Source organism: Neoarius graeffei, chromosome 5, assembly GCF_027579695.1.
Source record: "Neoarius graeffei isolate fNeoGra1 chromosome 5, fNeoGra1.pri, whole genome shotgun sequence".
NCBI classification, from domain to species: Eukaryota; Metazoa; Chordata; class Actinopteri; order Siluriformes; family Ariidae; genus Neoarius; species Neoarius graeffei.
Window position 1 is genome coordinate 88,455,176 of NC_083573.1, and position 14,668 is coordinate 88,469,843.

General features: G+C 40.3%; 2 protein-coding genes across 3 annotated transcripts in view; one reads left to right on the forward strand and one right to left on the reverse strand.

The window, feature by feature from the left end:
* The window catches only part of LOC132887113 (NEDD4-like E3 ubiquitin-protein ligase WWP1), an 84,392-nt gene extending 81,915 nt beyond the window's left edge, over positions 1-2,477 (forward strand). For both annotated transcript variants that reach the window (XM_060922496.1, XM_060922497.1), the window contains exons 23-24: positions 1,732-1,804; positions 1,912-2,477. In XM_060922496.1, the coding sequence (XP_060778479.1) occupies positions 1,732-1,804; positions 1,912-2,011 (173 nt within the window). In that variant the 3' untranslated portion in view covers positions 2,012-2,477. The remainder of the gene's footprint in view (positions 1-1,731; positions 1,805-1,911) is intronic.
* A 5,973-nt stretch (positions 2,478-8,450) lies between these two features.
* Positions 8,451-14,668, reverse strand: part of rmdn1 (regulator of microtubule dynamics 1) — a 38,712-nt gene continuing 32,494 nt past the window's right edge. Inside the window, exons 8-10 of the mRNA XM_060922509.1 lie at positions 11,779-11,809; positions 11,556-11,689; positions 8,451-9,254 (exon numbers count right to left, since the gene is read on the reverse strand). Of these exons, the coding sequence (XP_060778492.1) occupies positions 9,210-9,254; positions 11,556-11,689; positions 11,779-11,809 (210 nt within the window). The 3' untranslated portion in view covers positions 8,451-9,209. The remainder of the gene's footprint in view (positions 9,255-11,555; positions 11,690-11,778; positions 11,810-14,668) is intronic.

The window sequence follows — 14,668 nt, forward strand, 5'->3', positions numbered from 1 at the left end:
ATGACATAAATAAAAAATTCCAACAATTTGTTGTGACTGACTAGTACAATACTGTCCATCTCACAGGTCTCGTGTATTCATGCACATATGAATCTGCTTGTGGAATCATGGTGGTTTAACGTTAAGCTCAGTGAATGACATGCTAGCAAACTCTCTTCAAACTCGAAATCATTGGGTAGCTAACGTTACGAGAAAAAGATTTCTACATTGTTTATTTGGCAAGATTATGCTAAAACATCTTTCTGAAAGGACTTCAGATAAGTTAACGTTATTCATGTTAGCGTGACTCCGTTTTTACATGCGAACTAACGGAGTGTCCAAGTTAACTAGCTATGCGTTAATGTTAGCCGTGGACAAGGCTACGGCAACTTGGCGGGCAAATCCATAGAAAGTCATTTGACTAACCAGACTGCATAGCTATTGCAACGCTATCGCTAACTCTAAAAGCACAGACAACTTCACTGCAAGCTTTCTCTCGGAATAAAACGTTTATATACCTCAATATGCTTCTGCAGGTTGGACGGCGAGTTTTTGTAGGCCGTGATGTGGTTTGTTTTCGGCAAACTTTTAAAACAAAACAAATCTTTAATCCTTTCAGAAAACTGAAACATGGGTTCTAGGTATAGCCCTGGGTGCTTGCGTTCGGGCTTAATAACTGCCCAACAGTAACACTGCTTTAAGCAAGATGAAAAAAAAATGCAAGACCATCATCTGACGACATAAATAAAAAAAATTCCAACAATTTGTTGTGACTGACTAGTACAATACTGTCCATCTCACAGGTCTCGTGTATTCATGCACATATGAATCTGCTTGTGAAATCATGGTGGTTTAACGTTAAGCTCAGTGAATGACATGCTAGCAAACTCTCTTCAAACTCGAAATCATTGAGTAGCTAACGTTACGAGAAAAAGATTTCTACATTGTTTATTTGGCAAGATTATGCTAAAACATCTTTCTGAAAGGACTTCAGATAAGTTAACGTTATTCATGTTAGCGTGACTCCGTTTTTATATGCGAACTAACGGAGTGTCCAAGTTAACTAGCTATGCGTTAACGTTAGCCGTGGACAAGGCTACGGCAACTTGGCGGGCAAATCCATAGAAAGTCATTTGACTAACCAGACTGCATAGCTATTGCAACGCTATCGCTAGCTCTAAAAGCACAGACAACTTCACTGCAAGCTTTCTCTTGGAATAAAACGTTTATAGACCTCAATATGCTTCTGCAGATTGGACGGCGAGTTTTTGTAGGCCGTGATGTGGTTTGTTTTCGGCAAACTTTTAAAACAAAACAAATCTTTAATCCTTTCAGAAAACTGAAACTTGGGTTCTAGGTATAGCCCTGGGTGCTTGCGTTCCCCAGAAGAACCGCCTCCTTCCATTCTACCATCAACCGATCGTGTTAAATAACACTGCAGAGAAATCACTGATCTTGATTTTATCCAGTCTATGGACGTGACGTGACCCTAGTGATTACTGATTGGCTGTCTCAGTGTCACCTGCAAAGAAACCATCACGTTTTAGAAAAGAAAAGAAAAAAAACATCCACTTGGAAAGCCGCTTCAGAGTAACGAGGACCTTGATAGAAATGTAGTGGAGTGAAAAGTACGATATTTGCCTTTCAAATGTAGTGAAGTTGCTGAAAATAACTCCAAGTACAGAACTCAAGTAAATGTACTTCATTACTGTCCATCTCTGTATTTAATATTAACTATCTGATGTTTAACAGGGAGTAACGGACCTCAGAAATTCTGCATCGAGAAAGTCGGCAAGGAGACCTGGCTTCCCCGGAGTCACACATGGTGAAAACTTCTTCTGTTAGACCTCTATACATCATGATGATCCACGTTTGTGCTCTCATCCATGTGATATTTATACTTTTTTGTGCTTTCTGACTTTTTTTGTACAGCTTTAATCGCCTGGATTTGCCCCCGTACAAAAGCTTCGAACAGTTAAAAGAGAAGCTCCTTTTCGCGATCGAGGAAACCGAAGGATTCGGACAAGAGTAGAGAACTGTCCTGTCTGCAGCAGCACGTCCAGCAGAACGGGGATAATTAAAAAAAAAAATAAAATAAAAATACACACACTCACACAAACAAGAAAATTGCACAGAGAACTATCTATGTACATAAGCTATTTTGTCATTTTAAACCAAATCTTAATCCGAAACCTCATTTAGCAATCTCCATAACATTATTCCCCATGATTATGCAAGCATTTTAGCTTTTTTTTTTTTTCTTATCTTTTAAAAGCAGAAATCTAAATACAATAATGGTTATTGTTTTGTTTTTTTTTTTTGGTTGGTTTGTTTTTAATTTTTTTTTTTTTTAAGGGGATTGACAAAATCAGAGAGGATTTTATAATTAAACCATAACTACAGCTCTAGTTTTATAGAGCTCTTAAAGAATGATTGTAGTGTTCAATCCGGTGCCTCTTTTTGTTTTTCTCTCTCTTGCTCTCTCCCCCCCCCCCCCCCCCCCCCCAACCTTATTTTATTATTATTATTTTTATTTTTTTAAATCTTGTTTGTGCCGCGGTTGCATGGCTGTCTGCAGAGATCAACCTTCTCCCCAGAATAAACCAATCTCCATGCAGTAAATCCATAATCTATGTGGCATATCATCCAAAAACTTACAGTATTGCAGTTGTCACTTTAGACCAAAAGTATTTTTTATTATTATTATTTTTTCCCCCCCTCTCTCTTTCTCCTCAGCTGCTGCACACTTTCGTAGATAGGAGTTCCCAGGGAAAGGATGATCTGCTCGCTCACTGCATGTCCTGGCTGTTCATTTACACCGAGGGCTCTCTAGATCGATCGTAGACTACTGCGGAGACAGAAGTGAGATTTTGTGAGCATGTTTAGAAAAGATAGGATGAGTGAAACTACTGCTGCACCGAAACCATCCACCATTGTGCACTTGGTGTTTAGGAATAAAGTCGCTGTTTAAGTTTGACCAGGTTTCTCTAAAGCAGCAACAGTCGTGAGTTATAGATTTGACCGAAACGAATCCCTGTGGCTGAGAGAATCGCAAAACGTGTCCGAGTCCCCGTGGTGATTTGGATGAAGTTCACTGTGGCAATAAATCACTGTGTGAGCATTTGAAATATTAAAGGAAAAGTCCACCCTGAATGATTTGCATATTACATGACGGGCATTTAGCAGACGCTCTCATCCCAAGTGGCGTACAACTTACTCAGAGCAGCCTGGAGAGCAGTTAGGGGTTAGCTGCCTCGCTCAAGGGCACTTCAGCCGTTCCTGCTGGCCCAGGGAATCAAACCAGCAATCTTTTGGTCCCAAAGCTGCTTCTCTGACCATTAGGCCATAGCTTTCCTACCACAAAGACGTTTAAATAATATCGGCTGGCTTTTTTTCGTGATCTATCCGACATATTCCATTCATCTTCGACTCATTCAGTATCATGCAAGCTGAATGGGATATATCTATATCATTTTAAAAAAGCCATGATTATACATGCACATTCCTTCAACGCGTCTTTCTCTTTCAAAATTCTCTCAATCTTCCATATTTAACGAAGCGAACCAGGCGGCCTTGTTCGTTTACAAATCGTCACGTTCGCTCGCTAGCTAGAGCGGAAGTTTTATGTCTCCAAAGCGTGACGTCATGTTGTCTTGACAACCATGCAACATCGTAAACCATATTCAACGCTCCTTCGTTGGGTAGAGTGACGTAATACACGTAGGATAAGCGATATGCTAACAATATTGCACGCTATCAAACCAAATGAATGGAAGGGAATGGAACACGTGTTTATTCCATCGAAAAAGTGTCCTGTATGGATAATAATCATCTTTATCATATAATCCAAGATTTATTTTGTCATGAAATCCCAAGTTGACGTACTTTTTCATCAATATGTTGCTGTTTTTCCTAAATTGGGAAGTGGAAGCAGCGCCAGTGGGATTTATCCCTCGCTTCATCTCTTCCTAAAGAGAGCGATGCAGCGGCACTTTAGTCCTTTACTCTGTCCGGCTCGCTCACCTCGTCATCTGTACGTTTCCAAAGCTTCGATTTTTGTGCTCGATACCACCAGCAACACCATCTCGTAGACAGGGGTGATAGCGTTCCGGCGCCGCGCCGGATTTCCGGCGTACCGTGGCTGGGGAAAAAAAAAAATCTAGTTCGCCCATTGTCCTGTGTCATTCTGAGATGCGCAGATAGACAGTAAAGGGAATTCCGAATTCCCTTTACTGTCTATCTGCGCATCTCAGAATGACACAGGACAATGGGCGAACTAGATTTTTTTTTTTTTTTTTTTTTCCCCAGCCACGGCACGCCGGAAATCCGGTGCGGCGCCGGAACGCTATCACCCCTGTGTAGATCGTGAACTAGCCAAGCTAAGTCTTCGCTGTGCTGCATTCTGAGACTTTAAATCCAACGTTTGCAGCAGCATCTCACTACTTCTCCATCGTTACTATGATGTTGAACGTCGCTGGAAAATGGTGAGAGAGAGATGCTCTTGCGCTTTCATTTTAAGAAGCTAACCGCCAAAACTGAAGCTTTATCCCTTTTGAGAATTTCATTTTTTACGCGGCACGGCGGTGTAGTGGTTAGCACTGTTGCCTCACGGTAAGAAGGTTCTGGGTTTGAACCTCATGGCCTGTGTGGTGGAGTTTGCATGTTGTTCCTCCACAGTTCAAACACATGCAGATTAGGTAAAATACCCAGCCACTGGGGTTGCACCAAGCCCGGATAGATTGGCGAGGGTTGCGTCAGGAAGTATGTGGTTCATGATGATCCACTGTAGCGACCCCTAATGGGAGCAGCCAGAAAAAGAAATGCTTTAAACGGAGTAGTATTGTCCCTGTGTGATGACAGTGCAGCAGACGACTTCAGACTTCTTCCAGAAATAATGAAAACTGCATCGCAGCCCAACAGGATGCATGTTTCAGGATGGACTCTTCCTTTAAAGCTCAAATCAACCCTGACCACCATGCACTTGCTCTCCAAGGCCAATAGCTGTGGGTTTGTTGACGTCTACCTGTCGTCCAGTTGAAGCGTGCGAGAACGGGCAGTAGAAGATGGATAAATCAGCATCTAAAGCCTTCTGAATCTTCAACGCCAGGCTTTCAGAGCGCTACTCATTTTACCTTTGATTCTTTTCATTAATTTCTTCTTCGTTGACGAGGTGAATAGATAGTGAACAGCTACAATCGGCAGCACCGAACATTTTAGACTTGAGTGTGAAGCTTGAAACTAAATGATGTAGCTAAACAACCATGTTCAGATTTGATGGATGAGGTGTGGCCATTTAAAAAAAAAAAAATTCCAATGTACCCTCATTTTAAAAGAAACTGAAATGCCAGTATGTGGTTAATTGTGCATTAGAAATAAAGACACTTTCTATTTAAGCAAATGCATAGATTTTAAACTTTTTTTTTTTCCCCCTTGTTGTGTGTAGTATTTGGCTAGGAAGATATGTTGCGTGTTTTTTTTTTTTTTTTTTTTTTGCATAACATTTGTAAGCAGTTGAAATCTCATCAGCACGTAAATCATTTCCTTACCCCAGGTGTGTGTGGTTGTCTGGTATGTCTTTTTTTTTTTTCTTCTTCTTCTTCTTTCCCATGAAATGATGCATGAACATGTTTCACAGCTAACCCTGAGACTTGAATCCTACACGCTGTTTTAATTTTTTTTTTTTTTTTAATTGTCCATTAATATACAGTATACATTTTTTTTCCTTTTCTTTTTGAAATGTGAAACCTACCAAAATCTGCCTCTGGTGCTTTCTGCCACATTACGAGAGCAGGGAGAAGTTGTGTCCACTTCAATGAGTGAGTTTGTCAGCGAGCTGCTACTGTTGTGTTTATGATCCGATCATTATAGTAAAATTCCTCATCACTCTTGGACAAGTTCAGTGCATTCATTAATTAGTTGTGTATAATAATGAACGGGATGTGTATTTCACATGGACCTGGAGCACTTTGTCTCGACATCCAGTGGCTTACGCAACAGCAAGTAGACCTCATCACTGTGGCACTGTGCTTCCGTCTGAACAAACTGTCCACTCAATTTGGGGGGGAAAGTGTCTAAGGAAGGAATAAAACACTTAGGCATGATGATTTTGTAGAAGTAGAGTTACTGCTCCCACCCAGGGTTTGATTAAGTGATTCATTTACTTTTCTATCGCATCACATCCATAACTGTTGTGTGATTTGCCAAGGATTGCAGTTTTTTTTAATTTAATCAATCAATCATTGAACGTCCTGATTTTTAACCAACTGTAGTTACTAATGTAGTGAACATCCACGAGACGAGTTAGTTGTCTCTCTTGAAGTTAATAAAACAAAAACACAGCTTGCCCATAAATCGTAAAATCCTCTGACCTGAAGACTCTCCTGTGGCGGAAAACCTACTGATCATTTACGAAGCACTGATGCTGGAGACTCCTCTGTGTAAAATGTCAAACAAATAAATGTCTCCTTTCAGAAAACTTCGCCCTATCAATAATCATGATCATTTTTCTTTGTGAAATAAGTGCGTTTTTAGTCCATGTGTTTTTATTAGGCTTAAATGATATACCCTACGGCATACGGATCTCTATGATTGAGGGTTTGGTAAAGAAATGTTAATGTATCAGTGAGTGAGTGTATTAATTCAAATCCCAGGTTCATATTACAGCTAGAGATGCTGTCATGGCTGCTGTGATTAATTTTCTAATCATCGCTATCTTAATATATGAGCATTCAACAGTCCTGTGGGATAGAAAGGTATCAAAGTGCTTAAGAAGCAGTGTTCCGACAGTGGTGTTTGAAAGTTTGTGAACCCTTTAGAATTTTCTATATTTCTGCATAAATATGACCTAAAACAACATCAGATTTTCACACAAGTCCTAAAAGTAGATAAAGAGAACCCAGTTAAACAAATGAGACAAAAAATATTATACTTGGTCATTTATTTATTGAGGAAAATGATCCAATATTACATATGCGAGTGGCAAAAGTATGTGAACCTTTGCTTTCAGTATCTGGTGTGACCCCCTTGTGCAGCAATAACTGCAACTAAACGTTTCCGGAAACTGTTGATCAGTCCTGCACACCGGCTTGGAGGAATTTTAGCCCATTCCTCCGTACAGAACAGCTTCAGCTCTGGGATGTTGGTGGGTTTCCTCACATGAACTGCTCGCTTCAGGTCCTTCCACAACATTTCCATTGGATTAAGGTCAGGACTTTGACTTGGCCATTCCAAAACATTAACTTTATTCTTCTTTAACCATTCTTTGGTAGAACAACTTGTGTGCTTAGGGTCGTTGTCTTGCTGCATGACCCACCTTCTCTTGAGATTCAGTTCATAGACAGATGTCCTGATATTTTCCTTTAGAATTCGCTGGTATAATTCAGAATTCATTGTTCCATCAATGATGGCAAGCCATCCTGGCCCAGATGCAGCAAAACAGGCCCAAACCATGATACTACCACCACCACCATGTTTCACAGATGGGATAAGGTTCTTATGCTGGAATGCAGTTTTTTCCTTTCTCCAAACATAACACTTCTCATTTAAAGCAAAAAGTTCTATTTTGGTCTCATCCGTCCATTTTTCCAATAGCCTTCTGGCTTGTCCACATGATCTTTAGCAAACTACAGACGAGCAGCAATGTTCTTTTTGGAGAGCAGTGGCTTTCTCCTTACAACCCTGCCATGCACACCATTGTTGTTCAGTGTTCTCCTGATGGTGGACTCATGAACATTAACATTAGCCAATGTAAGAGAGGCCTTCAGTTGCTTAGAAGTTATCCTGGGGTCCTTTGTGACCTCGCCGCCTATTACACACCTTGCTCTTGGAGTGATCATCTTTGGTCGACCACTCCTGGGGAGGGTAACAATGGTCTTCTATTTCCTCCATTTGTACACAATCTGTCTGACTGTGGATTGGTGGAGTCCAAACTCTTTAGAGATGGTTTTGTAACCTTTTCCAGCCTGATGAGCATCAACAACGCTTTGTCTGAGGTCCTCAGAAATCTCCTTTGTTCGTGCCATGATACACTTCCACAAACATGTGTTGTGAAGATCAGACTTTGATAGATCCCTGTTCTTTAAATAAAACAGGGTGCCCACTCACACCTGATTGTCATCCCATTGATTGAAACCACCTGACTCTAATTTCACCTTCAAATTAACTGCTAATCCTAGAGGTTCACATACTTTTGCCACTCACAGATATGTAATATTGGATCATTTTCCTCAATAAATAAATGACCAAGTATAATATTTTTGTCTCATTTGTTTAACTGGGTTCTCTTTATCTACTTTTAGGACTTGTGTGAAAATCTGATGATGTTTTAGGTCATATTTATGCAGAAATATAGAAAATTCTAAAGGGTTCACAAACTTTCAAGTGAATATAATTCTATATATAATTTTTAAATATGCATAAAATACATGTATTAATATATTAAATATATATAAAAATTACATATAAAAACCCAATAATTTCAAAGAAATTTATTCAGTAATCCATTAAAGAGAATAAACAGCATGTTATGATACCATTAATCCTTTCTTAGTAGAAATACGCAGGTGACTATAGAAAATTGAGCGCGTTGATTGGTCGAGAACTTCGGACTTTCTCGATAATCGGCTCGAGTGACTCAGCGGCCAATCGCTTTGTCACCGTAAGTGAGGAAGAATTACATGTTACAAAAGATAATGCTGTTCCTAAAGATGCTACGAAGTTTGGTCTAAAACTATTCAAAGGTAAGGTGGAATTGTGATTTATTTTTTGAAATCGATAAAAGTATTTTATGTGACGCGGCATAGATAAGTGACTGGTCTGAGCCGCGCCTTTAAAAACGGCATGCAAATGTATTAAAGTCTGAATTTTTTTTTTTTTTAAATCACCTGTGTATTTATACTAACAATTATCTGCCTCAGGCTCAGTGAATAATAACGGACTTCATCTGTTATTATTCGCTAATGTTCACTTTGCCTTCAGCAAATAACTTCATTGTCTCGGAGATAAGAACCATATTTAATAAACCTATTTTTCTAAACTTTCAAATCATAGGATAATCGTTCAGGCAATGTCAAATTACCTTCAGTGCAATTCAAATCACTAATTTATTACATGTCTACAACACAAGCTTATTTTGAACACGACACTAATATTAAAGTTCCTTGTTCCCTGTTAGTTATTGCAATAGAAATAAAATAAGGCATTAGATTTGTTGACACAGATGTTTCCTTCCATCAGCCTTTGAGCTTCTTGAGCAGATCAAGTGCTTCTTTGTGAACCTGTTGGGGAAACAAAATGGGAAAACTGATTGTAAGAGAGGGAAAAAAAAAATCAATGGGAATGCGTTTAAGCAAGGAATAAAACATTTAGGGGCATGCTGTTCCAGGAAAATGATCAACAGAAGAAAACTCCCTGAAGTGGATTATTTCACTGAGCAGAAGTGTTTATTCCTCTTATAGCACAGCAATTTGCCAACAATTTAAAAACTGTAGTTTACGTAGTTACATTTATTGTTGTGGACTGTTAGAGATGAAGTAGTTCCTGTTATCACTACTGTACGTTATAGCAGCTATAAACATACATTCACTGCATTACCAGTTAATAAATAAAAACGCACCTTCTAGAGAAACCATGTGGCGCAAACTCTGCTGTCATGGTGGAAAAGTGTAACTACTGCAGACTTCTTCCATAATTAATTTGTGTTTATTATTCTCCTAATGTTTTTAGGACATTATTTCTCCCTCAGTTTTCACCCAGTCCTCAACAAATTTCACATGAATACCTCTGGGCTGAAGTACGTTGCTGTGACTTTTGGTGGTGATCTGGATCACTGATCCGGAATGATCCATGAAAAATGGGATTCCCCCCCCGTCACTTAATTTATGATTTTTTTTTTTTTTCAGGTCAGTTAGTACAAATCACTGACTTTATTCAGTGTCTATCTAGGTGTTGTCATTGTCATAATAATCATCATCATCTCCTTGCCCAGGATTGAGTCCACCAGGGGTGAGGTATTGCTTTCGGTCGGGTTTTTGTTTGTTTGTAAAACATTGGCCCAGCAGTTTTTCCCATAACAATCTTCATGAAACTTTCAGGATAGATGGGCATTGGTCTCAAATAGAACCTCAAATTTTGGGGGTCATCTGGCCAAAAAGTTTAAAAAAAGAAAAAGCAGCTTTGAGCTCAGACTGCAGGAGTGCTGCCTTGGAAAGACTCCGCCCACAAACACACTGATTGGGTCACTATCTGCTTCATTTGCATGCACTGCTGTCATTAGTTGGTTTCTTGGTTCGTTTACAAACGCAAAGGAAGGGGTTTTGGCCATGCCCACTTAAACCCCACTGATGATTTACGACTACAAGTATAAATTATAAATAAATGGACTAGACTAAAGAAATTGCTTTCAGATATGTTTATGCTTATTACAGCAGGAAAGCACGTTCCACTGAGCTTCCACTGTCTGTACTTTCATCTCATTATCCGTAGCCGCTTTATCCTTCTACAGGGTCGCAGGCAAGCTGGAGTCTATCCCAGCTGACTACGGGTGAAAGGCGGGGTACACCCTGGACAAGTCGCCAGGTCATCACAGGGCTGACACATAGACACAGACAACCATTCACACTCACATTCACACCTACGGTCAATTTAGAGTCACCAGTTAACCTAACCTGCATGTCTTTGGACTGTGGGGGAAACCGGAGCACCCGGAGGAAACCCACGCGGACACGGGGAGAACATACAAACTCCACACAGAAAGGCCCTCGCCGGCCACGGGGCTCGAACCCGGACCTTCTTGCTGTGAGGCGACAGCGCTAACCACTACATCACCGTGCCGCCCTGTCTGTACTTTATATTACTCTACTCTTAGTTTTCGAAACTGAAACCTCTGAACTGAGGCTGACCTGCACATTGTTTTGCCTAGCAACACGTTATTGTTCTTATCCTAATGTTTCTCGGAGGCCATTTCTCCCTCCGTTTTCACCCAGTCATCAAATTTCATATGAAGAATACCTCTGGGCTGAATTACGTTGCTATGACTTTTGGTGGTGATCTGGATCTCATCTCATTCATGAGATGAGGTCCAGATCACCACCAAAAGTCATAGCAACGTGAGGTGACCTGGATCACCAAACCAAAACGATCCATGAGAAACACGTTTTTTTTTTTTTTTTGTTCCAATCAGTTTTTATTTTGCTCAGGGCAGCAACGCACAATTTTTCCTCACTGTCGTTCTGGATCTATAGGGTACGGTGCCCAGACATTCCAGTTTGTAACAGCTAGCGCAAATTACTGTGACCTTTAGTCACCGTCTCTATCTTGCTGTGAAATTACTGTCTCCGAATCGTAAACTTCACCCCATCAGTTCATTACAACACATGTCCCTGTGAATGAGCTGTTACAATAGAAACAAACATTAGAATAACCACATTAATATAAGCCTGCGGTCTGAAGTTACAGTTGGCGCTACTGTCAGACCTGCTATTATAGAAAATGAATTGCTTCCTTCTGACTAATCAGATTCATGAATTCAGCATCTGTGGCATGTCAAAAAAAATTTTGACTCTCATGGGTGTTCGAACCTGTTTATCCTCTTCTGTAATAGCAGGATAGTCTCGTGCTTTGTTAAGCCAAAGAACAGCTTTCTCCTGGTCCTGGAGCATCATGTACGTCTTCCCAAGCATCAAAAGATTCATGCTATAGAAATTTGGGTCCACTGAAATAGAAGAAGATAAAAAGCACTTGAACCCTGGATGGTGGTAAAATACTGCTGGGTAAATAAGCTTTAAGATGTCAGTACTGTACCTTTCTCAGCTCTCAGGAAAAACTCCAAAGCCTAATAATCACAAAATTGTATGCTTGGATTAAAATGTATGTACAGTGGCTTGCGTAAGTATTAGGGTGCATCAGTTGCCCCCTAAAAATGAAAAGTTCCTCCGATCATGAAGCATTTTTGTTTTTATGTTGCTTTTGGTAAGAAAACACACTGGGTGAAATATTTTGACAAAATTCAAAAGTTTAATGGTGGCACCAGGAGCTCAAAGTTATGGAAAAAGCTGCTATTTTATGACTTTTATGACAAAATTTCGATCACTTTTCATGAAACATTATGGCACCTTATAGAGTATACCAAATATCTTAGATACACATTTTTAGTACATATTCTAAATATATTATCAAGCACAGTTTGAGTTTCAGCTGTTCATTGAATCATTGTTCAACTACTTTTAAACAATACAAATGTATTATGAACCACATTAATGCTTCTCAATCCCTTGCAAAGATTCTTAACATGATCTCTGGCTCACAAGAAATCAATAAATGGAGTCCAACATTGTGATTCAAACCTTACGCCTAGATCACAACCGGACGTACGATTTTTTGGCCGTGCGATTTTTGGTGTTTCCCAAATCGCTGCGTTTTTTTTGTATGTGGAGAAAGACGCACATTGGCCGTAAGTTTGTCTTGCAACCTGAAAAAAACGTAAGCGCCTGTAGAGTTTGTTTGACATGACAAAGAACCTCTGCGGCCAGTTTACGGCTTGAAAATCAGCACGTCACACGCGCGCCCTCCGTGCGTTTCTTGCATTTTTTGCACGTAGACCGGCCGTAGGAGCACGTACGGCCGGTTGTGACCTAGGCTTTACGCGAAAACATAAAATAAGCGTTTTTTGGCAAAAAATGAACCTCATGGTGCCACCATTAGACTTTTGAATATGGTCAAAAAATTTTACAGGATGTCTTTATTGGTGAAAAGGAACACCCAAACAAAAATGCATCAGATTTTATGAAATTGAGGGCAACTGATGCACCCTAATAAGTATTTCTCCCCCACTCCTAATTTTATATATGTTATGTTAGAACCTGGAATTGAAATGGACCAGTCATGAATCTACATAAAAAAAACAACCTATAATACTGAAGTTGGGGTAATATAGTTTTCACCCCACTTTACTGTGAAAGCCCTGAAGTTCTTGTGGTCCAACCAGTTCCCACTGGAAGTCACAATTATTCAGGGAAGCAATCGAGAGCCAGAGGGTGACTCTGCAGGGGCTGGAGAGATCCACAGCTCAGAGGTGAGAAGCTCTGTAGGGAGTAGTTCTCTGGTATCATGAGACCAAAGCTGAAATTTTTACCCTTGGAATAGACAGAAACCCAAACTACTACCTCCTGTGTGAAGCGCGGTGGTGGTAGCATCATATTACAGGTATGTGTTTCATTAGCAGGGACTGCAAAATCCTTGCACAAAACCTGTTCCGGTCTGTTCTCAGACTTGAGACTGGAACAGAAGTACACCTAACAGGACAATGACCTTAAAGCAGATACGCAGAACCATTCGTTTTTAAATACTTTTCTGAGTGGATAGTATCTCCATCTTTGACTCTTGTATGCTGCATAAATAGGAATTAAAAATATATTTTTGAGAGTTAAAATCGATCGCAAAGTTGGCATTGGAGCTGCCCCGCTGAGCCAGCCAGCCCTGAGTGCATGATGTCACAGCGGGAACCGGTTTTAAGGCCAAAGCTTTTGACAGCTATAGACCAAAGTCATATAAAAATTTATGGTCAAAGTAAGAAATATCGTCACCAACTTGCTCAACTAAGACTTCATTGATTGTGGGATGACTCTCATTAAAACAGGATGGGTGTTATAACTTATGCAACATACTGTACATGCATGCATTTTCACTGATAAAACGTAAAAGGCTAATTAAATAATCAGATGAACTGAGACAATCACATTCTGAAGCAAATTAAATAATCTTATACTGGTCACTTAAACACACAATATAAGTTACATGTATTAATCTAAATGCAGGTAAACCACGAGTGTTTTTGTATCCAAATGAGAGTCGGAGCTTAGCCGTCTGCGTTCTCGCTTCTTGAAGGCCGATCTTGTGGCCGATTGTTTCAAAACAATCTGACTTTCAGTTGTTCGTTCAGTTCTCCGTTCATTCGCTTCTTCCACATAAGGACGAGAGGCAGCAATATCCAGTTCAGAAATCAGACGGCTGCTTCACTCATTCTCTCCATACTGTGTAGTCCGCCATTACTGCTTGGCTCAGGCAATTACTAAAATCCGGGACGGAACAACTGCGGGGAGGTCACTGCCCGAGCGATATGTCCCGTCCCGGGTTTTCCCAACAACCCTTGGCTCACACTCCAGGAGGACTGGTGCAACTGAACTCACTTTTATAAATAAATTAGGGATGCACGATATTTATCTGGCCGATTTGGGGGAAAATTACGTCATTTTATCGATCCAATATATACATTTTATCCGATAAAAAGATCCGATAAATTAATGAAATTGGGGGAATTGTTTGCAGGCCGCGTAGCCCCAAAACAGGCCATAATGCGCTCCTTATGTCATCTACCGCGCCTTACTGGCAGGACCAAAGCCTGGCCCCGTCTGTGCCAGACTAACTAACTAAACTAAACATGTCTTCACTAGTGTGGTTGGTTTTTTTAGTGGCAGAGGATGATAACAGCATTGCTGTTTGTAAACGATGTTCAGCGAGGATTCCGAGAGAAGGAAAGAAGGCTTCAAGTTTTAACACTTCGTCATCGCAGCGAAGCGGTGTGGAAAGAATACGAGGCAGCCACGGTAGCAGCTAGCGGCGCTAAAGCTAAAACAGCAGTACGGAGTGTTGTCCCCATTCAGCAGGTATTTGAAAACTGCAAAAACTTTTCAAG